At 41.8% G+C, this 24,623-nt stretch overlaps 1 protein-coding gene across 1 annotated transcript in view; it reads left to right on the top strand.

Moving 5' to 3' along the window:
• VPS41 (VPS41 subunit of HOPS complex) overlaps nt 1-24,623 on the top strand; it is a 493,288-nt gene that overhangs the window by 14,975 nt on the left and 453,690 nt on the right. The window contains exon 2 of the mRNA XM_082258639.1: nt 14,024-14,062. Within this exon, the coding sequence (XP_082114765.1) occupies nt 14,024-14,062 (39 nt within the window). The remainder of the gene's footprint in view (nt 1-14,023; nt 14,063-24,623) is intronic.

A 24,623-nucleotide genomic window follows, 5' to 3' on the forward strand; every position in this document is an offset into this window, starting at 1 on the left:
AAAGACATTAAAGTTCTACAAAAGGATTCTGAAAGGATGTCGACGGGCTGCAGCATGTATGGTAATGTGGTATGCAAGCTGTGTCAACACATAGAAGCAGAAGTGTTGTTTGAGATGCAGTGACTGAGGGCATGGTGTCACCAAAATGTTTCCTGTCCCTGGATACATTGCATGGTAACCTGGTCAGACAAAGGTCTATGTTTACCAGCTAGGTTTCTGTTGGTAAAGTGTCTTCTGTCCTCCATAGCAATTGTAAAAGAATTCAAGTCAAGCCTCCAGAAGATGGCAGCACATGTGTTGTGCCTGTTGCTGTTCTATTCTATGGTCATATGGGTGAAATGGCATGTCCACAGAAAGAGGAGTTGCTAGTTTTGACCTCCAAAATAAGAAAAAAATCTTAAACCTCTGGTGGTAGGACTTCCTTAAAAAGTGTACTGGAAATGAAATGCCAGTCTTTCAGTCGGCTGTCTCTCCTCTACCCTGCTGCTGGCGCTGGGATCCGTTCATGTGACTGGACAGGAGCGGCTTCAGAATAGGTAAATATAGACTGCTTTCCTTTTACAGGATAGATAGAATAGGCTTAGATAGGTTGTGGGAGTAGATTTTAGCTTAGTTAGGTTTTGACTGGAATTACACTTTGCAAGGATAAATATACAAGGACAAAAAAAAGTTAAATAAAATAACAACAAAAAAGGAGAGGGGTGTGGCATATTCAGATGACCTCTTGGTGGTCATCTTCCTCTGTCGGTCTTCTATGTTTCTGAGGTGTCGTAGTTTAGACAGGGGATGACATCACAGGTCCCCCATGTTGACAAGGCTCTGGCCTGGTGATTGGCTCCTCAGAATCAATCCTAGTCACACGGAGAGGTCATTCATATCCAGAAGCTCAGCTCCATTAGTGTTGTGAGACCCACGGTTTATTAGTGTGCCGCTCAGGTTTGATCGCTGTGGGGAGGAGTGTGGGTGATTCCGCTTCTGCTGCACGAGGGATGGAGCATGTCCCAACTCTTGTAGTCAATGAAGGGAAGAGAGGAAAAATCCCTGATACTGCACATCCACGAACTTCTATGGTGGTAATAGGAGAGACAACCTCAGCCTGGGCTCCCGCCAGGCCACACCCCCAATGCAGTTCACTCCACCCCCCCGGAGCCTAATCATGGAGGTGTGTGAGGCTCAAAAGGTAAAACTGCCTGGTGGCCATCTGAATGGATGCAGAGATGTATAGTAACTAAGTAGAACTACTTCACTACTGTACTTAAGTACCTAAAGGTGGTATCTGTACTTTCCTGGAGTAGAATTTTTTTTTCTCCTACTTCCACTTTTACTTCATTACATTTTTTCGATGATTTCAATACTTCTACTCCGATATTTTTTTTTGTGCTGCAAAGTTACTCGTTACTATTATAAAAATTACCACTGCCAGAACAGTAGATGGCAGGTTTCATGAAGCTCAAAACATGTGTATTATCAGCGCATATGAAAATAAATGCTACTGTATGCATAAATAAAAGCTGCATTTGAAATAATAAACAATATGATGTTCAAACTTTTGACTTCTTTCTTTAACCACTTTACCACCGGAGGATTTTGCTGTCTTCCGTCCAGGCCACTTTTTGCGATTCGGCGCTGTGCGACTTCAACTGACAATTGCGCGGTCGTGCGACGCCGTACCCAAACGAAATTTACGTCCTTTTTTCCCCACAAACAGAGCTTTCTTTTGGTGGTATTTGATCACCTGTGCGATTTTTACTTTTTGCGCTATAAACAAAAAAAGAGCGTTTATTTTGAAAAAATAACAATATTTTTAACATTTTTTTATATGAAATTCCCCCCAAAAAAGATGTAAAAACCAATTTTTTAAAAAAATTTTGGCCAATTTGTTTTATGCTACATATGTTTGGTAAAAAAAATCGCAATAAGCGTATTTTGATTGGTTTGCGCAAAAGTTATTGCGTTTACTAACAAAGGGAAAGATTTCTGTCATTTTTGGTGTTTTTTTTTAACGCGTAATGGCGGCGATCTGCGATTTTTTTTTTTTTTTTTTTTTTTTTTTTTTGCGGGACTGCGACATTGCGGCGGACAGATCGGACCCTTGACTGACATTTTTGACACTTTTGGGGGTACCAGTGACATTACTACAGTAATCAGTGCTATACATATGCACTGTTACTGTAAAAATGACACTGGCAGGGAAGGGGTTAATTTTATTGGAGAGGGAGGGGTTAATGTATGCCTGGTGCTTACTGACGTGTAGGGGGGGAGGTGACTGTGTGAGTCATGGACAGATCGGATGTCTAGCTATGCTGAACAGTCCGATCTGTCACTCCCTGTCACTATGGAGATCCGCCCGCTGTGTTTACACACAGCGGGCGGATCTCCAGACTCGATCCCCGACGATCGGGTAAGAGCACCGGCGATCGCCGCTGCTCCTCCCCTGGCCCGACTCCCGCTGTGAATGAAAACAGCGGGAGCGAGCCTCCGGCGGCGCGCAAGCGCCGCCCAGAAGGGGGAGTGTCCAACGACGTTAATACTACGTCGCTGGACGATAACGAACCACTCTGCCGCAGTAGTATTACTGTGAGCGGTTCTAAAGTGGTTAATAACTACATAACACAGTACTTGTACTTTTACTTTCAGTACTTGAGTAGCATTTTTTCAAAACTACTGGTACTTTTACTTTCAGTACTTGAGTAGCAAAATTTAAAAAAAAACTACTTGCAATACTTAAGTACAAAAAAAAACTGCCATCAGTGACTATTTTGGTATCTGAAGTCAGTTACGGTAAATGATTTTGCAATAAGTGATTTTGTGACAATCGAATTGTAGAATCTTCTTGTAGATTTAAAAGCAACTATGTACTGTGATGAAATAAATGATTTCGGTAGACCTTTACAATGCATAGTTTTTGATCTAAAGAAGATTGTACAATCAAATTGTAATGTATGTGGACAGTTTGAGCTAGATTCCTACGAATGGCTCTTCAGAGGATAGAATGCTCTTCTCTGATTTTTGAGGTCTTATCAGCTTCAATGGTGATTGTGAGATGGACCTTGTGACTGGGTTGCAATACCGCAATTCCAGAAATTGGGTGAGTTTATAAGCTATACTTTAGCTGTTATCATTATGTGTAGAAAAGATGTTGGAAACACTTGTGTATTTAAGATTTTCTGATCTTTTCCTGGATTGTGGCAGGTTATTTCTTGTACAAAAGTAGATAACATTTTAAGACCTTGAAATAGATTTTTTTTTTTTTCTAAAAGTGGAAATGACAAAAACTTAATGTAGTGAAGATTAAGCTATCCTTCCCTTAGGGGTGTACGCGTTTTTTCTCTGAGGGTTTGAAATGCTGCAATATTGCGCATTTTGGTGTGCTCTTTCTCCTGCTTGCATTTTGTCAGTGAATCATTTACTTTTATTCCACATCATCATAGCTTTTAAATGTAATGGACCACATTACTTAATAGGACAAGTACATGGCAAGTGCACTTTTGCGCTAATGCACTTTTTCTGACATACTTCTCTATTTAAAGATCCTGAATAGACTTATAATATGAGTTTGGAATAAACTGAAAACCAAGCTGGCCTCCGTTTCCTTTCCTTTTTTTAATGAGTGTGTTAAAATTCTGCATGCTGCAGTAAGGTCTTCAACCTTGGGAGAGCTAATATAGAATAACAAACTTTCTGACATGATTCCTCTGTGACCTTTTTTTATACTATTTTTTTTTTTTTTTTTTAATGCATTGTAAAGACAGTGTTTTTAATATGCCAGTTTGAGATATATACGTTTGCGTAAAAAAGTGATTTGTAAAGGTTCCTTTTTTTTTATTTTTTTTATTTTTTTAAGAACAAACATGTTCTACTTGCCTGCTCTGTACAATAAATTTTTTTATAGATGCACTGAAATTGCTGTAGCCAAAAATTGTGTTTTCGGCATTTTGCCGATAGAGTGCTAATAATACAGCGGAAAATGCATGCAATTTTTTTTTTTTTTGCAGCGATTTTGTCACGATATTACTGTGCTTATGGTGTGTTTTTCATAGGTCATGTGACATATGTAAAGAAAGGTAGTATAACCAGCCCTATGGATTTTCTGATTAGTGTACTATCAATAGAATTTGTAGAAAACCCATACGTGTATGATTATCAAAAAATAGGAGCATGAACAGGAGCTGTTGCTATTATAAAAGCTATTGGAACCTCAAACCATAATCAAAAATGGTTAAAAAGTGCTGCTTCCTTTAAAAACAGGAAGCATATAAACCTTGCATAACCTGTAAATCAATCACAATACATAAAGTGCCAGTGCAGTCGAAAATCCATAAAGTAATGTGCAATTAAACAGGCTAAAGTCCTTCAATAATATGTAGGCCCCTTTCATACAGGTGCACCGCCCGACGGAGTCCGTTCTGCTCAGCGGATGACAGCTCAGTCTCCGCTCTGTGTGCATAGATGGAGCTGTCAGATCCCCGCTGTCCTCTATGGGGAGATCGGATGAGAACGGACCACCTGTCCGTTTTCATCCGATCCTCCAGACTAGGGCTGCAACTAACGATTAATTTGTCTGTCGACTAATCTATCGATTATTTTTACGATTAGTCGACTAATCTAACGATTATTTTTATTTTATTTTTTTTGCTTAATTGTTTTTTTGATTAGCTAATAAATCCTGTAATTAATACAGACCCCTCAGTAAGCCCCCCTCCCAGTACAGACCCCACAGTAAGCCCTCCCACCTAGTACAGACCACTTAGTAAGCCCCCCCCCCCTCCCAGTGCAGACCCCTCAGTAAGCCCTCCCACCTAGTACAGACCACTTAGTAAGCCCCCCCCCCTCCCAGTGCAGACCCCTCAGTAAGCCCTCCCACCTAGTACAGCTGGCAGACCCCATGAACCCCAATAACAGATCCTATACACCCCCAGCTGGCAGACCCCATGAACCCCAATGACCGATCCCATGCACCCCAATGACAGATCCCATGTACCACCAGCTAGCAGACCCCATGAACCCCAATGACAGACCCCATGAACCCCAATGACAGATCCCATGTACCCCAATGATAGATCCTATACACCCCCAGCTGGCAGACCCCATGAACCCCAATGACAGATCCCATGTACCCCAATGACAGATCCTATACACCCCCAGCTGGCAGACCCCATGAACCCCAATGACAGACCCCATGTACCCCAATGACAGATCCTATACACCCCCAGCTGGCAGACCCCATGAACCCCAATGACAGACCCCATGTACCCCAATGACAGATCCTATACACCCCCAGCTGGCAGACCCCATGAACCCCAATGACAGATCCCATGTACCCCAATGACAGATCCTTTACACCCCCAGCTGGCAGACCCCATGTACCCCAATGACAGACCCCATGTACCCCAATGACAGATCCCATGTACCACCAGCTAGCAGACCCCATGAACCCCAATGACAGATCCTATACACCCCCAGCAGGCAGACTCCATGAATCCCCAACAACAGATCCCACACACCCCCCAGCTAGCAGACCCCCATATACCCCCCACTGACAGGTCCAATAGACTCTAATGACAGGTCCCATGTCCCCCAGTATTAGATCCCATGTCTCCCATGCACCCCAATTCCAATCCCAGCATATGACTCCGGACACTCACTTAGTAAATGCCTCTCCCAGGTCTATGACCACCGCGGTCTTCTCTCCCCCCGTCATCAGCCCCTCGTATGGCGGCATCTCCTCCTCCCCGGGCCCGGTGTTCTGCTGCTGCGCACTGATTTCTCCCGGCCGGCAATACTTCAAGCGGCGCTGCGGCCAGCCAGGGGGCGTGTGACGTCACACGTTGACGCGTCGACGCCTTTCACGCACGTCGACGATTTTTTTTAGTCGACGCGTCGTGGCAGCCCTACTCCAGACGGATGTAAAATAGGGTTTCCATCCGTCCGGATTTCATTCAGATGTCTCCGCTGACACCTGCTGCCCCATGGGTTGCATGGATCATCTGATCAGGACCGCCTGAAAAACTGCAAACAAAAAACACAAAAAGGGCGCACCGACCTAGCATTGGTGGCTCTGAGGAAGAGGCGTAGGCCTCGAAATGCGTCAGCCGTCATCCTAATAGGACAATGGACTTTCGTATGGACTACTTTTGACACTCAAGTTTCTGAGTCCGATATGATTGATTTCATCTGCGTTTGTGAGTAGCCATTTTTTATGTTACAACAATAAAACCATTATTGAGGATAATGCGCTAGGTCGGTGCGCCCTTTTTGTGTTTTTTGTTTGCAGTACTGTTTGAATGCTCCAGTCCTTTAGGGCAGCAAGACCATAGTCATCTGAGACGCCTATTGCAAAGTCTTGTGGGAAGAGCAGTCGGGGAGCCTCGTTTTCTGAGCGCAGGAGAAAGGTGTGTCTTTCACCTTATTTTGTTTGGAGCCGCCTGAAAAACGGACAGGCGGTTCGGATCGCATCGCCGGTGTGATAGGGGCTTAAGGTGCAAAGTGTTAGTGATGTCTTCTCAAATAGGATTCAGGTGCCACTCTGTGCTCCCCTTCTCAGTCCTTACTCTCCAGCAATAACATAGCGTGGTATATGGATGGATAGATCTACCTCCTTCCCTCTTTAGCAGTGTGCAAGACTCAGCACAAAGATGGTCAGCAATAAGATCAAAATCAGCGTAGTGTATAGATGGATGGATCCAGCTCCTCCCCTCTTTGGTAGTATACAAGACTCCCAGCATAATGATAATAAACATTCCAATAAAGAGAGAGATGATCATAGCATAATACGGTTTACTTTATTGAAAGTTTAAAAGAATAATTGCACTTACAACAGTTTTGAAACTTTCGAGCATGTAAAGTATGTAGTAATTCCCTTTTGTGGTGTAGTCATGTGACCAAATGCCTAGACTATTTCGGACATCCCACTTCTTATCATACTTTAGGTATCTGTAAATCTGTAATGGTATGCAGGTAGCTGAATCCTTGAGAAATCTTTATTGAAAGGATGCCTGTCTTCTTCCGCTCTCTGACATTGTTAAAAGCTCTTTTTTTTTTTTTATCATAGGTAGAATGGACAGGATGTACAGTACATACAGCGGTTAAAATCCGTATTGAACACATCACCATTTTTCTAGGTAAATCTATTTCTAAAGGTGCTATTGACATGACATTTTTACCACATGTCGGTAACAACCCATGCAATCCATACATACAAAGAAACCAAAACAAATAGGGTTGGAAATTATGTTTAATAAAACTGGTTGACACAGGGAAAAAGTATGGAACACATAAGGGAAGGAATGGGCAAAAAGGCAGGGAAAGCCAAGACACCCAGCTGAAATCTATCAATAATTAATAAGCAATCCTGCCGCTTGTCAGTTCAAATTAATATCAGCTGGTTTAATCTCAACTGATGGCCTATAAAAAGGTGTCTCGTTACCAAGCCTCCCGCTGCTTTCAAAGTCAGAGCCAATGAGGAGAGAGAGAGGGGGCAGGACCGAGCCGCTGCTTCGTGTCTGAATGGACACAGAGCAGCGGCTCGGAGGGAGGGGCCAGGAGAGTCAGCGAGGGACCTGAGAAAAGAAACATCTGGGCTGCCTTGTGCAAAACCACTGCACAAAGCATGTAAGTAGAACATGTTTGGTATTTTTAAACAAAAAAATAAAAACAAATTTTAGTATCACTTTAGGCTTTGTATTGGTGTAGTATTATTCCCCGAGTTGTTTCTTTGCCTTACCTTGTAATGATTGGCTCACATGTTGTCATTGCGAAGTAGCATAATGGCTGATTGATTTCCCCATGCCCATGTATTGCTTTAGCTATGCTACCTTGTCTCTATGTGCTAAGTCGACAACACAACTTTCTGTCCTGAGTCGCATCCAGTCCATGCCTTGCTATCCACGATGTGTTGCATCCTAAATTTGGGAGTGCTAATGTGATGAAACCCAACCATGAGTTAAGCTAGATACACACTATCCAACTTTTGTGGTTAGATTTCCTTCAGATTTACCTTTTCTATGTAGTGCAAGGGCCTACCAGATTGCATACAAATTGAAAGTGTTTAGGTTTGACCTCATATTATATGGTTTTGGTAAGTCTAAAGGAAAAAGTCTTCAGAAAATCTTATAGTGTGTATGGCCCTTTAGCTGTATGTCTGTGAATGCTCTGTCTGTGTTAGATCTAATTACTGTGTAATTCCCACCTGCATTAGACTGAGAGACACAGAGCTAATGGAATATGTTGTTTCTTCACAGGAAGTGTCAGGTCTCACACTGCTGACACAGATCATGCATTAAAGTGGTTGTAAACCGCTGAAAAAAACCCCAAAAAAACTGCAAGACAAAAGCATAATGTGCTAGAATGCATCGCAGACTAGCACATTATGAGATGCCTTAGAATGAGCCGGGGTGACATCTCTCCAGCGCATGCGTGTAGGAGCCCTCTGTTCTGGCAAGAAGCTCTGAAGTTCTGGCACGGTATGCTGTACCTTCAGCGTGCATGCACCCCTCACATCAGCGGCTGCATGCAGGGTGAATATCTCCTAAACCGTGCAGGTTTAGGAGATATTCATTTTACCTACAGGTAAGCTTTGTTATAAGCTTACTTGTAGGTAAAAATAACAAAGCAGGGTTTACAGCCGCTTTAACTTGTGCAGTGCCATGCCAAATGCCCTTTGTTTCAATGCAAACTGAAACTGTTGCTACGGAAATGTGAAGATTTACTCTACTATAGGCTGTGCGTACAGTGCCACAAATCACACCTGGAAAGTACATGACCAGTGCACACCTTATTCAGGTGATAAACACAAGGTGCAGGTAGGAAGGTTTACTATGCTTTTAATGATTGGCTCTAGGCAACCAATATATTTGAAGTATACTCATGTCTTATCTGTCAAAGTGTTTCTGTCCCTCTTTAGTCATCTTTGTTATTCATGCACCTCTGCCCAATAGTACAGTCATAAGGTTGAAACAAATATTTCTGTGGAAGCAGCTCCCAAAAATAAAATCCTTTGAATGGTCCCTGCAATAGGACTGAATATTTACCTCGCTGGTGGGCAACAAATGTGAATTCAGCTGTGTTCAATCCATATAGCCTCTGCCATGGTCATTGTGTCAGACACACTTATGAGTGTGCTAGATGCCTGGTCCCTCACCGCTCTGTAGTTCCTCCTGCTGACCCCTATGTCACTACAGAGCCTTGTACAATTGCAGGGCACATTCCTTTGATTTTTCTTTTGGAAAAGAGTCCCTTTAAGGAGAACATTGGTGTCCTCTTTCCATCTAAAACGTACTGGTTAGATAGTGGAGGAACGGCTGATGAGCCATCAACTCTGCTCTGTCCTCCTGTCAGCACTTGTTATGTAGTAGGAACCTGTTTAGAATCTCGCTTCCTGCAGAACTCTGAGACACTTCCAGCTGGGTGGGTGCACGTGCAGTGCATATATATATATATATATATATATATATATATATATATATATATATATATATATATATATACACCAGCGGCTTTGGCATTGCACTCAACTCCTTAACATTGTAAGTGTACTGTAATTAATTTTTTATACAGAAGGAATTTGGGGATTGGGAGCCTGGTCATAATGGTATATGGAGGGATGCCTGCTAAGTGCAGGTTAATTTGTTTTGTTTTTTTCTTTTAAATATTTTTTATTGAAGTTTTATTCACACTGGGGCGGCACGACTCCTTACTACTTCGGGGGCGACTTATGCATTCCCATGCACCACGACTTCGGAGCGACTTGCATGGACTTCACATAATGGAAGTCTATGCAAGTCGCTCCGAGGTCGCCCGAAGTAGTACAGGACCCTTTTTCTAAGTCGGAGCGACTTGTGCCGCTCCTATTAGAACTGGTCCTGTAGCAGTCAATGGACCGCGAGGGAGCGCGACTTGTCAGGCTGACAAGTTGCGCTAGTGTGAATCGAGTCTTGGACAAACAGAACATTGAACTTATGGACAGTACAGATATGCAAATGATTACAATACGGATAGTGTTATGGATGTTGCCACCAATCATCCAGTAATAACAATTTTCAAACATTAACTATTATCAGTTTGAAACCATCACTGTAGGGTATTTTAGCGAAGCAGGTGTGTTCTTAATGAAGTTTTGGTACCAGTTAGACTATGGAGACCAAGCCTTGACTTCTCAGGAGTAGGCTTCTCTTATCTTTAGTCAGCAAAATTTGAAATGTGTAATGGGTTTGAATAAGACTAACTGTGTCTAAAAAAATGGGTGTGTCTTAAGCCTTCCAACTTCGCGTAATAGAGTCGAGCTGCTAATAAAGTGCGTGTTACCACTTTGTGGAATTTTGGAGGTATTTGGTCAATATTTTGAATTTTAGATTAAGTAATGCTAGGGCGGGATTGGTTAAAATGGCATGGCCCACCATTTGCAATAGGATATGGAAAGCCTTATCCCAATAGGTTCCCGGGGGGGGGCAATTCCCATTTTGGTTGTGGAACGAATCCTCTGAGTTTCCATGATTTCTTATGGGGAAATTTGCTTTAAAATACAAGCGCTTTGGATTACAAGCATGCTTCTGGAATGAATTATGCTAGCAAGCTAGGGTATTACAGTAATCTCTTTAGTTTCGACTTTCCGCTTTTAAAATCTTGTTGCAGTGTCTTTCAATTTTTTTTTTTTTTTTTACCTTATTAGTCACATGTACATATGACGCTAATACGGGTATCTAAGAAGCCACTTTTTACTTAGCCATTGTTTTCTCTGTAAGTATAGCTAAAAATGCTTATGTTCACGATGAGCAGCTTTGTTATAACATTTTATTGCTTTTGATAACTATAAATAGCGTAAGTAAATCTTCATTTCGCTGACCTCTTGAGAAGGCATCACATCAGCAACTTTTCTTTAATTGGAAATCTAAAGGATTAGTAGTTGCTTACATGGCATAGTTTTATTATTTGAGGAAATGTGTAGGACATTATGTTCAAATAAGATATCTTATGCGCTCTGAGAGTAGAAGTTTATAGGGTCTTTTGGTTGTATTAGTGCTTACTCTTGAATTTGTCACATGCATAAATAGGTTACACTTTTACACTAAATCCTTTTGTAAAATTAGCATACAGTAGTACATGTACTTTCTTTATACATTTTTAACCACTTAAGCCCCGGAAGATTTTACCCCCTTCCCGACCAGGCCCTATTTTGCGATTCGGCACTGCCTGACTTTAATGGACAATTGCACGGTCTTTTGGTGGTATTTGATCACCTGTGCGTTTTTTTTTTTTTTTACTTTTTGCGCTATAAACAAAGAGCGACAATTTTGAAAAACAATAACAATATTTTTCACATTTTTTTTATATGAAATCCCCCCCCCCCCCCCCCCAAAAATGTAAAAATCTAATTTTTTTTTAACATCTTAGGCCAATTTGTTTTCTGCTACATATGTTTGGTAAAAAAAAATCGCAATATTCGCATATCGCGTATTTTGATTGGTTTGCGCAAAAGTTATTGCGTTTACGAACTAAGGGAAAGTTTGTTATTTTTTTTTTTTTTTTTCCGGGACTGCGACATTGCGGCGGACAGATCTGACCCTTGACTGACATTTTTGACACTTTTGGGGGTACCAGTGACATTACTACAGTAATCAGTACTATACATATACACTGTTACTGTAAAAATTACACTGGCAGGGAAGGGGTTTACTTTATTAGAGATGCAGGGGTTAAATGTGTCCCTAGGGGCATGCTTCTAACTTTAAAGGGGCGTGGCTAGTGATGTAACCACAGAGACCTATGATCCTACATAGCAGGATCGTATGATCTCAGCAGTTAGATCAGGGAGAATAACAGGCGGCTTTGTTTACATTAGCCGCCTGCCTTTCTCCCTCTCCACCTGGAGATCGCGAGTGACCGGCGGACATTGGGTCTGGCGGTGTGCGCTTTCCCCCTAGAGGCTCTCAGGCTAGCGACGTAGTACTACGTCACTTTGCCTGTACGGGGCTGACCGCCGCAGTAAATGTACTTGCGGCGGTCGGCAAGTGGTTAAAGATACTTTTCTTTTGAAATAAAATTAAAATGCTTGTCTATGGAGAGAAAATTCAAATCAATAGCTTTTCTTATATCCGTAATGTTTGTCTGCATTGGCATGTGGAGCAAAATGCATGACCGTGGTCAAGGCTTTTAGGTCTCATGCACACAGGGCTATAGAAAAAAAACGAGCTGCAGAGCCACTACCAACGCCAGGAAAAAGCAGCTGTAAAAATGTGCTTTTAGCAGGGTTTTTCCTGCCTCTGTTCGAAATCAATAGTTACCTATGAGCTGTCTTTGATACGGCATGAAGCCCATTGATTTGAATAGAAGTCACATCTTAAGTCGGATCATGATGAGATCCGACTTGTGTTGCGACTTGCGCTTGTGGGATCTTGAGGGGGAACTTCATGCCAAAATGGAAACAAACTGGTGTGGGGGTCCCCCCCCAGGTTCCATACCAGGCCCTTTGGGTTTGATATGGATTTTGAGGGGAACTCCAGGCAAAATAATGTTGTAGGGTCCTCCCCAAAATCCATACCAGTCCCTTACCCGAGCATGCATGCAGCCTGGCAGGTCAGGAAAGGAGAGGGGTTGAGCAAGTGGTCCCACCTCCACCTGGACCAAACCACATGCCCCCAACATGGGGACGAGGGTTCTTTGGGACAGGGGGGGGGGGGTCTCCGCACAAAGCTTTTTTTAGAAAGCCCAAATATCCTTGATGTGGTGTTTGCTATGGTTAAAAAGTTGCCAGAGGATGGTTCATCCCACTGCTATATCTGTTATGAATGGGATGACATTTTGATGGAGTTTTGGACATTTATGAAATCTGATATATAGTGAAGTAGATACGGGTATTTTTGTAAATCTAAAAGTGACTTTCGCATCAGACCCACCTGTGTTGTAACAAAAAGCAATCATCGCCTTCTTTGCTGTATTCCCATGTGAACAAAAGTTCAACCTTTTACCTGCTTCTCACAATTTTTTTAATCCGGTGTAGTTAATCTACACAGATGTAATGGTGCTTAGAGAGCATCTGTATCTGAATAGTTCAAGTGTGATAATGGTTAATCACTTGTATCACCCCTTCATGTGACTTTAAAAACTACCATTCTCAAACTTTACTTAAAGTATTACTAAACCCAGGACCCTGCATTCACTATATCTGGTCCCCCACAGTACACAGAACATGGAAATGCAATTATTTTAGTAAATATAAACACCTAATTACCTTTTCTCATCAGCAGTATATACCAGTCTTGTGACTTCTATCAGTGGTTAAAGCTTGTAGGAGGAATTTTCATTCTGCTCTGACTGTCCTATGAGGCTGCAGGACTCCCGACACAGTTACTGACTGTTAACGGAAAGCTCCTGATCATGTGACCGACGCGACAGCCAATCACGGTGAGCACATGACCATAAGCCCCGCCCTGCCTCCTGGCATTCCAAACCCCTTAAAGGGCTCTTCTTCTGTTCAAACATTCTACAGAAAAATACAGCCTTAAATACAAAGATGTTACTGTAGATGCCACATCTCTGTATCTGAATCTGTGTTTTTGTGTTACATTCTTAATGAGAATATACGCAGAGTTGCCGATCTTCTATTTTGGCAACTGAAGTGGAGGGGAGTGGAGCCCCCCCCCCAGCTGCCCCCTAGATCCAACCATGTGTCATTTAATTCTCTGGAACTAGTGGGAGTTCCTGCTTCTGCTGATGCCGGTGGTATTGCAAACACAGCAGCCCAGCATTCCTCCAGACAAGCCTGCTCAGCGTCTCTGCAGGCGTGCATAGGCAGGGCTTTATCTGTGATGGCTGCCACGGCTGCTGTTCCTACAGAGCATCCCCGGTGTCCCTCCAGGCATGCCTGGGCTTCATGCTTCACTCTCTTAGGCAATAGATGGACACCCCTACTTTAAAAGATCATATTATAGTAGCCAGCCATGCATTTATTTATTTATTTATTTATTTTTTGTGAATGAATCTTAAATATGTCTTTTGCTAATGACATGTTTTTATATTTGCTTTTTAGGAAGGGATGACTCCTGAAGAGTCTACTGAAGAATCCGAGGTGATTATTTATATTCAAATATGTTTTTTATGTAATTGCTTGTGAATGCTACACGCCATCTGCTGCGGTGGCTGGCGGTACTTGTAGTTTATTCATTCACAGGAAACTGCAAATTAATGATGCTGTCATGTGGGCGGAGCCCCGCATGGGCATGTTGTTTTTGAATTGTTTCAGGAGAAGATCCCCCACTTGTGTCGGGGGAAGAGGCAGCAGGAGCTGGAACATATTACATGTAACATATTCCAAAAGCTAAACTTATTCTTTAAGACTAATATATTAAACTTTCATGCAGCGTAGGCATAAGCCACCATTTTTGAGTAGTTAAAAAAAAAAAAAATACTATGGGATTTAAATATATCACTGGTCAACAAGGAGACAGCCTCCGAAATTAAAGTAGCTGAATTTTACCAGAACTGGGTCACTAATAAAGGAAAATGAAGTCCTGATTATTATTCGGCTCCAGTTTCCAAGATACCGCTTCAGGTCAAAATTGCACCATAATAATTCAAAATTACGAGGGGAAAGTGCGATTATGCTCCATAACATTTCTGCAAAATGTGATATAGCAATGAGAATGGTGCCTCGCCAATCATTATAAATTGTTTTTATTTATTTATTGTTTTTTCATGTAACATTTTCATGCTCCCTCCCCACCATTGGGATTCCGAAAGGCATGAACTTTTTCTTCTTGTTTAGCCAAAGACGCAGATAAGTTACACATGTAATGCAACAATAATGGGGTGCCCAACTCCTGTCCTGATACCCTATTTTGCATAATATCCAAAATAAAGGGGGTGTTCCTTTTTTACCACTGCCTTCATACTGCACTTTTAAGATGCAAATGTGACCTCGCCACGAATATAGCAGGAGTTATCTGCCCCGTCTACATCGTTTCAAGGCATCTTGGTTTCTGAAGGAAATTATCACGCAACTGTTCCTTGAAAATTTTAGGCAATGACACTTTCACAAGCCACCAGATGCAACTCTATGATGGGTAGACATGACCAAGACAAATGTATCTTGCAATAAAAGAACAATAAATTACAGTTATGTAATAATCTTTAGTCTCAAAGTGAAGATAAATTTATACACTTCTATGTGGTACCATTGTCCTTGTTCCACTGTACTTTGTCGAGAAGGTACGAGGCATCATTAACATCAGACACTTCCCTCCCTTGTAGGCAAATCTACCCGCCTGTGTATCAATCATTTTTGGAAAATATTTTGAAAACTTTAGCCAACAGCTCCTTTTGATCACCTGTTTTCCAATGCATCTAAATGGAAAATATGTAAGAATTGGCACATTTTATCTCAGAGGTCGAATATTTTCCAAAATTTGTAGACCAGTGTATGTTGCCTTCTTTAATGTCCTTTCATTCCAGCCACAGTTTCAGTTTTACAGCTGATTGAATGATTAGTAGTTCCAGAAAAAGCACCACATCTCAATTATTTCATGCGCATTGGTCATATTGTTAAATAAAAGAGAAATATGTTCCTTACAGTTGGCAATGCTGAATGTGCTTTCCATTTCACAATTAAAATTATCCATTTGATTGCTAATGCTATTCAGGAAATATTTCAGCAATGCTAAAATGTTAAGGCTGCATTCACATGTCAGCGTATAATCGCGGGCAGAACCGCCGCGGTTCCGCCCGCGATTCGGCGGCAACATCTCGCAAACAAAATCGCGGGACGCAATACGCTCCAAAAAAGTACAAGAGCTTCTTTGGAGCGTATTGCGTCCCGCGATTTTGTTTGCGCGATGTTGCCGCGATTCGGCGGGCGTAAATCGCGGCAACATCGCTCGGCGTTTGGGGGACTATTGCAAATCAACGGGCAACGCTAGGCGTCCCGCGATTTGCAATAAATCTCCGAATCGCGGGCGGAACCGCGGCGGTTCTGCCCGCGATTATACGCTGACATGTGAATGCAGCCTTAAGCTAAATTGCTTTACTACTGCCTCTTGTCATTGATTTTGGTACTTTATCCTTTTAATAACTTTATAAGAAGGTGCTTAACCGCCTCCTGTATACCGACGTACCTGTACATCGGCTTAAAGAAGTGGTTGTATATATATTTTTAGGAACAGTTTTAAAAATAAAAAATAAATGGGAGAAAAAAAAAATAAAAAATTTGAAACCACCCCCAGTCCCCATGGGATCACGCACCAAAGAAAACGCATACGTAAGTCGTGCCCGCAAATGTAAACATTGTTTAAATTGCACATGTGAAGTATCACCGCGATCATCAGAGCGAGAGCAATAATTCTAGCAAAAGACCGCCTCTGTAACTCTAAACTGGTAACTGTTAATTTTTTTAAAAAATTGCGGAACTGGAGGACGCAGAGGATGCTGCTCATGCCAAAGAGAGGCAATATATTTCCCATGCAATTTGCAGGCAGATATCCATATCCCTTTAGCTGATGACTCTGCACATCTGGCATAGAGTGATTTTTCCTTATTATCTCCTCAGCGCCCTCCTATTGTTCTGGCAACCGGGCTGATAAAGGACCTTTTTGTGGAGAGAACCGGGACAAACTCCTCCCACCTTATCTTATATTTCCCATTTTCCTCTATTGGAACATATTGGTTCTTTCTACTTGTCCAGTAGGCTATTGGACTTGTGAATTTGAAAAACAATATCCGCACACTATTTCCTAATATTATACCCCTGACGAAGGGTATTTCCCAAAATGCGTTGGGTGCGATGGAAACAAGTGCATCTATCTGATATGCACTAGGATATAGGATATGTCTATACACACGTATATCCATTGTGTTAACATGCTATATTTGTATACCAATTTCTCTTTTTTTTAAATGTATGTCTATAACATGTTTTCATGTTTTTAATATGATCTATTCTTTATATATTGATGTTTGCGGTGTTCTCCTTGCCCCTAAAGTCCCATTACTACAGGGGGGATCTTTTTGTGCAACGGTAGATTATGGAGACAAATGCATTTTAATTCTAACTCCCACCTTAACAGATTATTTATTTTTGTGTGGGTACTGCTATTTTTCTTGTAGACCTCAAGAAGCATCTCACAGTAATTTGGTCTGTATACTCTCAATGACATAAGGATGGTGTCACTTACTTATTGATAGGTATTTTAATACAAATTTCCTCAGCATTGACATTGAAAGATAAAGAAATGTTGCTGTAAAATAATATTTAAGGTGGAAATCAACCCCTCTGTTGTTTTTTAGCCAAGGAAGTTGCCATCTTGGCCTCTGTTTGTTCTTTAGCTGTAGCTGCCATGATGCTGCACATGTGATCAGTTATTACACCAGCCATTTGATCGTTTGACAGTTTGGCTGAGAGGGCCAGCAACGTGACTTGTTACATTCTTGTCCCTTTATGGGAATATAATTTTTTTTTTTAAACTGTTAAATCAATGGGTTTAGTTCCACTTTAAGCTGTCATGGTTTCCTTTACACATCAGTGTTTTATTTCCTATTCAGTCCTATATGCCTTACTCGTATCCTCTCCTCTAATTGACAGTTCCCAGAATAATCTTTTTCAGCTGCATCATGAGGCTGCTTCTTGTTGGTTTTTCTCTCTGCATGTTCAATGTCATATAGTGGTCATTCAGTGGCAGTGGTTTCCCAATAGATTGGGAGCTGAAGTCTCTAAACTCCATAGAATATTAAAAAGAAGTTTATACATTTCATTTCAGTTTGTTGTAGTTCAATGCAAACAATGTAGATAAAAATATATGTACCGTTAAAAAGAACTGCATATTAGTGTTTCTTGTAAATAGTCAGTCAAGCCGAAAGTAATATATTTATGGGGGGGGGGGGGGGGTCTTTGTTAGCTCTCGACTAGTTCCAGTGGGTCCCAGTCCCCTACTTATGAATGAGTTTCATTGCGGGAACTCGCTCGGAAGTTCAACTTGTTCGTAAGTCCAGCAAAGATCAGCGCTTGCAGGCAAAGGCTGCAAACGCTGATCAGTGTGTTCTGACGGGGCGGGTCCCCCTCTCAGAGCACAAAGGCACAGCAAGGGAGATTGCTGCACCAACATTGCTTGTGTTGGTACAGCGATCTGTAGTTTTTTGTTTTTCCGTTCAGTACCCAGCTTTACAGGGTTCTACGTGCAAACATATGTTCTCATCTTTGAAAGTTTGCATGTAGGAGACTTGCTGTATATGCCTTTGATACTATAATGCTGGCCAAAGTCCATTCCCATTTCAACGGGTTCAGCACTACAGGCAGTCCCCGAGTTACGAACATGATAGGGACTGTGGGCTTGTTAAGTCAAATTTGTTTGTAAGTCGAAACAGTGCATTTTTAATTGTATTTCTAACCTGTGCAGGGATGTGGAATGTTCCGGGCACTTCTGGGCTTGCAGTCATGTTATCCGGGGCTCTTGTGGCCATGCAGTACTGCAGTGCTACATAGTTACATAGTTAGTCAGGTTGAAAAAAGAAACAAGTCCATCTGGCTCAACCAATAAAAAACAAAAAAAAAACAGCAATGAAAACCCATATAAACAATCCTATACCCACAGTTGATCCAGAGGAAGGTGAAAATAAACCCCAGCAAAGCATGATCCAATTTGCTACATCAGGGTAAAAAAAATTCCTTCCTGATCCCAGACAGGCAATCTGATATTCCCTGGATCGACTTTACCTATAAATATTAGTACCCAGTTATATTCTGTACACCCAGGAAAGAATCCAGGCCTTTTTTAAAGCAATCTAGTGAGCTAGCCAGAACCACCTCTGGAGGGAGTCTATTCCATATTTTTTACAGCTCTTTCGGTGAAGAAACCTTTCCATATTTAGAGACAAAATCTGTTTTCCTCTAAGTGTGGGATGTGTCTGGCGCTGCAAGATGGCTGCTCGGTGGTATCCCGGACCAGCATGGAACACAAGCCACCGGCATTGACTTCTGTTCCTAAGTAGGAGTCATTTGTAACTCAGGGACTGCCTTTAACTGACCACAATTTGAACCATTTAAGGGCTGGCTGATTGTACTCAAGTCAATCCATCGATCAAATTGGGTACAACCAGCGTGTCAAATTTTTGCATGCGATTATTGCCAGGGACTATAGCCTCTAGTAGCACAAATCACTGTGCTCTCCCAGCAGAGACAGCTCCCCACTCCCATCTGAGATGCAGGCTCCCATCAATCCTTTCCTTTTCCTATGCAGTTCCACACATTACACTTGTTTACAATTTCTCTTTGGCGACCTCTGATGGCCTTTTTTAAATCGGCATCACAATTCAGTCACCAGCCTTTAATAATAGCAAATTAAAGTTTAAACATGTGTTGCACTACCACACAAGAATGTAAGTAGGGGCCATCCACGAAGCTGCTGAAAGAACATAAATTGGAAAAGAGGCTTTTCTTATTTTTATTTCTTAATATTTATTATTGGTAATATATTCAGGTAATATTTGCAGTGGCAATACAGCCAATAGAGTTTACAATGTTTTTCTTTTTTTTATCTTTTAAAGTTGCACTTCTTGCATTTCTGTTTGCCAAAAAACAATATTTTTTTTTGTTTATGAAACTTTATTTTATTTATGAAGATGTTCTATATCACAACGGCTAAATCTGTGTCTGTAGTGCATGTTCAAACCTTAATACCATAAATAATCAGTATATAATGAGTTTGGAAATTCTAGAGAAATGCCTAAAATAAAGCATTACAATTTAACTAAACCCATTAGATTTTAGTCAACTAATTCCATTTTAATCAACTAATATATGACTTAAACGAAAACAATGCAGGTGACAAAAATATGACTAAAACTGAAAAGACTATCATTAAAATGAAAATGAAATTTGCCGTCAAAATTTACACTGCATCTATGGCCTGCTTTAGGCTGGATGGATTATTCCATCGATAAAAACATGATCTCCCTACCGTAGTCTCTGTCTGCGTAGGTATTTTGGGTGTACTTCTCTTCTGTTAGAGCCAGCACTTCCCTTTTCTTTCTAAACAATATAAAATAATGAAAAAACCAGAAGGAACAGTAGAATCTCCTTATTAGGACAGCAGGTGTGCAAACCCAGGAACTTGAATAAAGTTATGTTACTAATAGAATCCTTCAGAGATATAGGTGGTTCTATTTTCCAGCATCTACCAAAAACTGAACTATCAGTTTTGTAGAATGAAATATCTTGGCTTGTCGGAACTCCATGTTCCACTCTCTAGCACAGTGTTTCTCAACTCCGGTCCTCAGGGCACACTAACAGGCCAGATTTTAAGTATTACCTTAGGGAGATGCAGACTAGAATACCACAATCACTGAGCAGCAAATGATATCAACTGTGGATGTATTTCTGTTTTCTTGCAAACCTGGCCTGTTAGTGTGCCCTGAGGACCGGAGTTGAGAAACACTGCTCTAGCAGGAAAGGTTCAGGCAGTTCTGGTAATAAGACTGCTGCCGCTAGAAGAAACAGCACGCATTCAACCCCTTCAAATTATTTTGACTCCACAAATCTACTTAACTGAGGAATAAATCAAACAGAAACATGGAGTCCATGACTAAAGTGAGGGAAGGAGGTTAGTTAAAAAAAAATAGATACATGTTTGCACATGTTTCATGCTGTAGAGCGGGGGTGTCCAACTCAATTTCTTTGCAGGCCACATCTGTATTATGGTTGCCCTCAAATGACTGGTTGTATCTGTAAGATTAGATGTCCAGAGCACCCCCTGTTACATCATATGTCAAGAACCCCTGCCATCTGAAAACAAGAGTCCCCCACCCTCTCTTGAATCACAGTTTACCCCCCTTTACCTTGTGCTGCTTCCCAGGAAGAAGCTGGAGGCAGAGCTGGAAAGCAGACAGTGCAGAGTCTGGAAGAGGATCAGAGGAGGGCTCTGCTGAATTCTGCTGAATTCTGAGACGAGGGGATGCTGCAGAACTTTAGGTCCTGTCGCTCTCTCCTGACGACTGCTGAGACAAGGTGGGGGCAGAGACAAGGGGAGTTGCGCAGCTGCAGTAGAGTTGGGAGGGCCACATAAAATGACCTGGTGGGCCGGCTTTGGCCTGCCAGCCTTGTGTTTAATACATGTACTGTAGAGTGCAAAGTAGTGCAAAATGCATCAAGATGTAATCTGTTGGCTGTGTCTTCTTGAATTAACCTCCCGTTTCCTTTTATTAAACTTATGGACTCCATTTTCCTTTATAAGAGCGAAGTTCCTGAGTTAAAAGTTTAAGATAAGAAAAGACTAAAATACCATAGCAATTGGTGGCCGAACAGTGTATTGACCCTTAGAAGAATTAGACACATTTCTATATGTTAAAGCTTTCTATTAGGCTGCATATTACCAGAGGAGATGCTTATACTACTAAATTGGGGTTCTTCACAGTTCTAAATATAGCATTTTTTCAATGAAGTTGGATCAGCTTACTTTTTTTGCCCTCATCTAAATTTATTGGTGGTAAAAAATGTCAAGATGCTGCTTGTTTAGTCTTTGCAACTGGTTTGCCTAGGGACAGTCCTATTCCCAAAATCATGTAGAGCATTGTTGCAAAAAAAAATATACTGCTTGATGTCCACATCCAAAATAATGTGGTATTCGGATGAGTGGTTGAAAATGTTGCTTTGTGTTTTATTTGCTAGTGCTAACAAATGCTATAGACAAGTTAACGTGGCCTCGCACCTCACTTTACAAATAGTTGTCAGAGAGGCCTAGTTTACCCATTATCTTGCATAAAACTCCAAGGGATTAAAGAATAATGCATGTGAAATTACAAAGTAAAGGTCAGTTTCAATAAACCCGATGAAGGAAAATAATTATTTTGTTACAGTCACAATCCATTCAGCATCTCTAAAGAGCAGTTGTAAAAAACGGAATGTCCTTCACCCCTGTGGCTAAAAACAGGCTCATTTTCTTTTTATGTTGTGTGACAAAAGTCCCTTAGAGCCGGTTTCCTCTTTATATAATGACAGCTACAACAAATTGTGACACTGGGTGTCACTCCTGTGAATATTTCAACACCTTATGTTTACAGCTCTAACTTTGTGTGACCTTCTCCCTGCATAATGTTTTGTATAATTCCAGCAATTTTGAATTGAGGGGTATAGTTTGCTGGGACCTTAGATTCATTTGGCGTATAGAAAAAAAATATGATGCGGTCTATAGAAAATAAAGAATGGGCTTTTTTATCCGTTTTATGGAAAATAATAGCATTTAGTTGCAATTTGTTTACCGCTGTTTGCTACTCAGACCAATTGTATAAGCAGGATCATGACACAATTCTAAGATACTTTATCTTTGTGTTCATTTTTCACTATCATACGGTTGTTAAGGTGGTTGTGAACCTCAGACATGAAAAATTAAGCATATCCTACTATACTGTGTACTAACCTGAATCCAAATCACGAAGTCTGGTTCTGCTCTAAACTCTCCTCTCTCTGTTCTCTTCATGATTCACTCCTAATAAATTAGGCCGACACTTCTGCCTCGCCGGAGACGTCCCACCCCCCCCTAAGCACTCAGCAGATGACTCCTACCCCCAGATATGTTTCTCTGAGCTTGTGTAGAGGGGAGTATGTTACCTTTCCTCCAATCGGCTAATTACACTCAGCTCTGTACTCTAGCTCTGCAGTGTGTGTGTGACTTCAGATCTCCACTCCCTGCTTTCTGCTGCTAAGAGATGCTGTTGTAAAATGTGTGTTTTGGAAGACTGTAGAGCAGGGGTCGGCAACCTGTCGATCGAGATCCACCTGTAGTCCATGGGTAGGTGAAAGATGGATCGCAAACAGGTCCCCAGGTTACCAACACTGTTTTTTTTCCCAACGGCTTCACTGCGCGCATCCAATCCCAGCCTGCAGAAACAGCCCCACCCCTTGATACGTACAGCTGCGGGGGCGGGGAAAGCCTCGGAAATCGCTTGGTAAGGTTCGGGCTTGTGAACGAACATGCCTGAGCTCCTACACTTACTGCAGTGTGCGCCTCAGCACTGGCTCTCTCCCTTCAATCCATCCCCTTGTGCCACAGGCACTTGCAGATGACACATAAGAGGAGGGCCAGTGGGGAACATGCAGCTCTGCCATAAGTAAATAACTTTTCTGACCCCCCTTCCAATACTATATCCTCCTAACGTCCCTGCATCATGCCCTTCTGACCTACTTGCACTATTCCATCCTAACCTTCCTGCAACATGGCCTCTTGACCTCCCTGTACCATGCCCCCAGTACTGTTGCCCTCCTAATCCCCTCAATACCATACCATCCTAACCCCCTGCATTGTCCTCCTGGCCCCCCAATACCGTGCCCTCCTGGCCCCCCCAGCACTATGCCCTCTTGACCCCTCATTCTTGTACCCTCCTGAATCCTGCCCCCCCCCAATACCATACCTTCCTGACCCCCCCCCCCGTCCTCTGCCTCACTGATCCCTATACACTGCTCTTCAAACTGCTGACCTTTGTACTCTTCTCTTAATCCTACTGACCTCTGTACACTGCCCTACGTAATGCTGACCTCTGTACACTGACCTACATACTAGTGATAGACCAATATCGGTTTTTCGTTGCCGATACCGATATTTTGGCGATCGCATATCGGTATTGGCCGATATTTTTGTACATTTAAAATTTTGCAAAATAAACACAAATTTTGACAAAAATCTGTTACTGAACATGTTAAAAATGTTAATAAATAAACATTAACATTTAAGGGCTCGTTCTTCACACCTTAACTGCATGAAAACTGATAGGAAAAGTGCACTTGCAGGGACATCAGACATTCACATCATCTGATTGTGAATGATGCATAAACTGCTGCAGTAGAGCACTCACTCACTGCAATAATTGCAGTGCAGTCAGGGCAAAACTGCTAGAAAAAGAGCTAGTCAACAGCACAGCTAGACAGTGGATTGGACTGGAGTCAGTGGACTACTGCTGCAGTAGTGTACTCACTGCAACTACTGCAGTAAGTGCAAAACTGCTAGGAAAAAAAAGCTAGGCAACAGCTAGACAGTGGATTGGAGTGGACTAGTAGTACTACTACACTTTTTCAATACTCCCAGTTAAGTAGAACAATATTATACTGCAGAAAGCAAAACATTTCAGCATGTCCATGGTCACCTGCTTCTGTTTTGTTCATATAATGCTGCCACTACATTAACATGCTCACTTGGTACAGGAGGAGAGGAGAACAGAGGAGCAGAGAGAGAGAGAGAGAGGTATCTTCTAGCCTGGGAAGCAAGTCTTTTGTAGCGTGCCTCATTTTCTTTCCACAACTTCTTCTGTCAATTACTGGTTCCTTCAAATAGAGATGAAGTTCATCATCCAGGCTCATTATTGCAGATTCAGAAGAAATTGAATCCTCCGCATGAGGCCCCAATAAAACACTGAAAATGTCCTGATCAGTTCGACCACGATGAAGAAGATTCTCTTCTGTTCGTTGTCGTATTTGTGGACATTTTTCTGTTTTTGCAGCATGCTGCTCTTTCAGATTATAAAAATGTTGTTCTGGACTTGTCTTTTCGGCAGGAACCTCCTGCACCTCATGTTGAATATCTTCTGTCAGCCATTGTTTTGCCTTGGACAATACATCATCAGAAGAGGAAGCATGGTTCTTGTGTTGAGGATTCAAA

The sequence above is a fragment of the Pelophylax lessonae genome, assembly GCF_965119305.1.
Source record: "Pelophylax lessonae genome assembly, chromosome: 5".
Classification (NCBI taxonomy): Eukaryota; Metazoa; Chordata; class Amphibia; order Anura; family Ranidae; genus Pelophylax; species Pelophylax lessonae.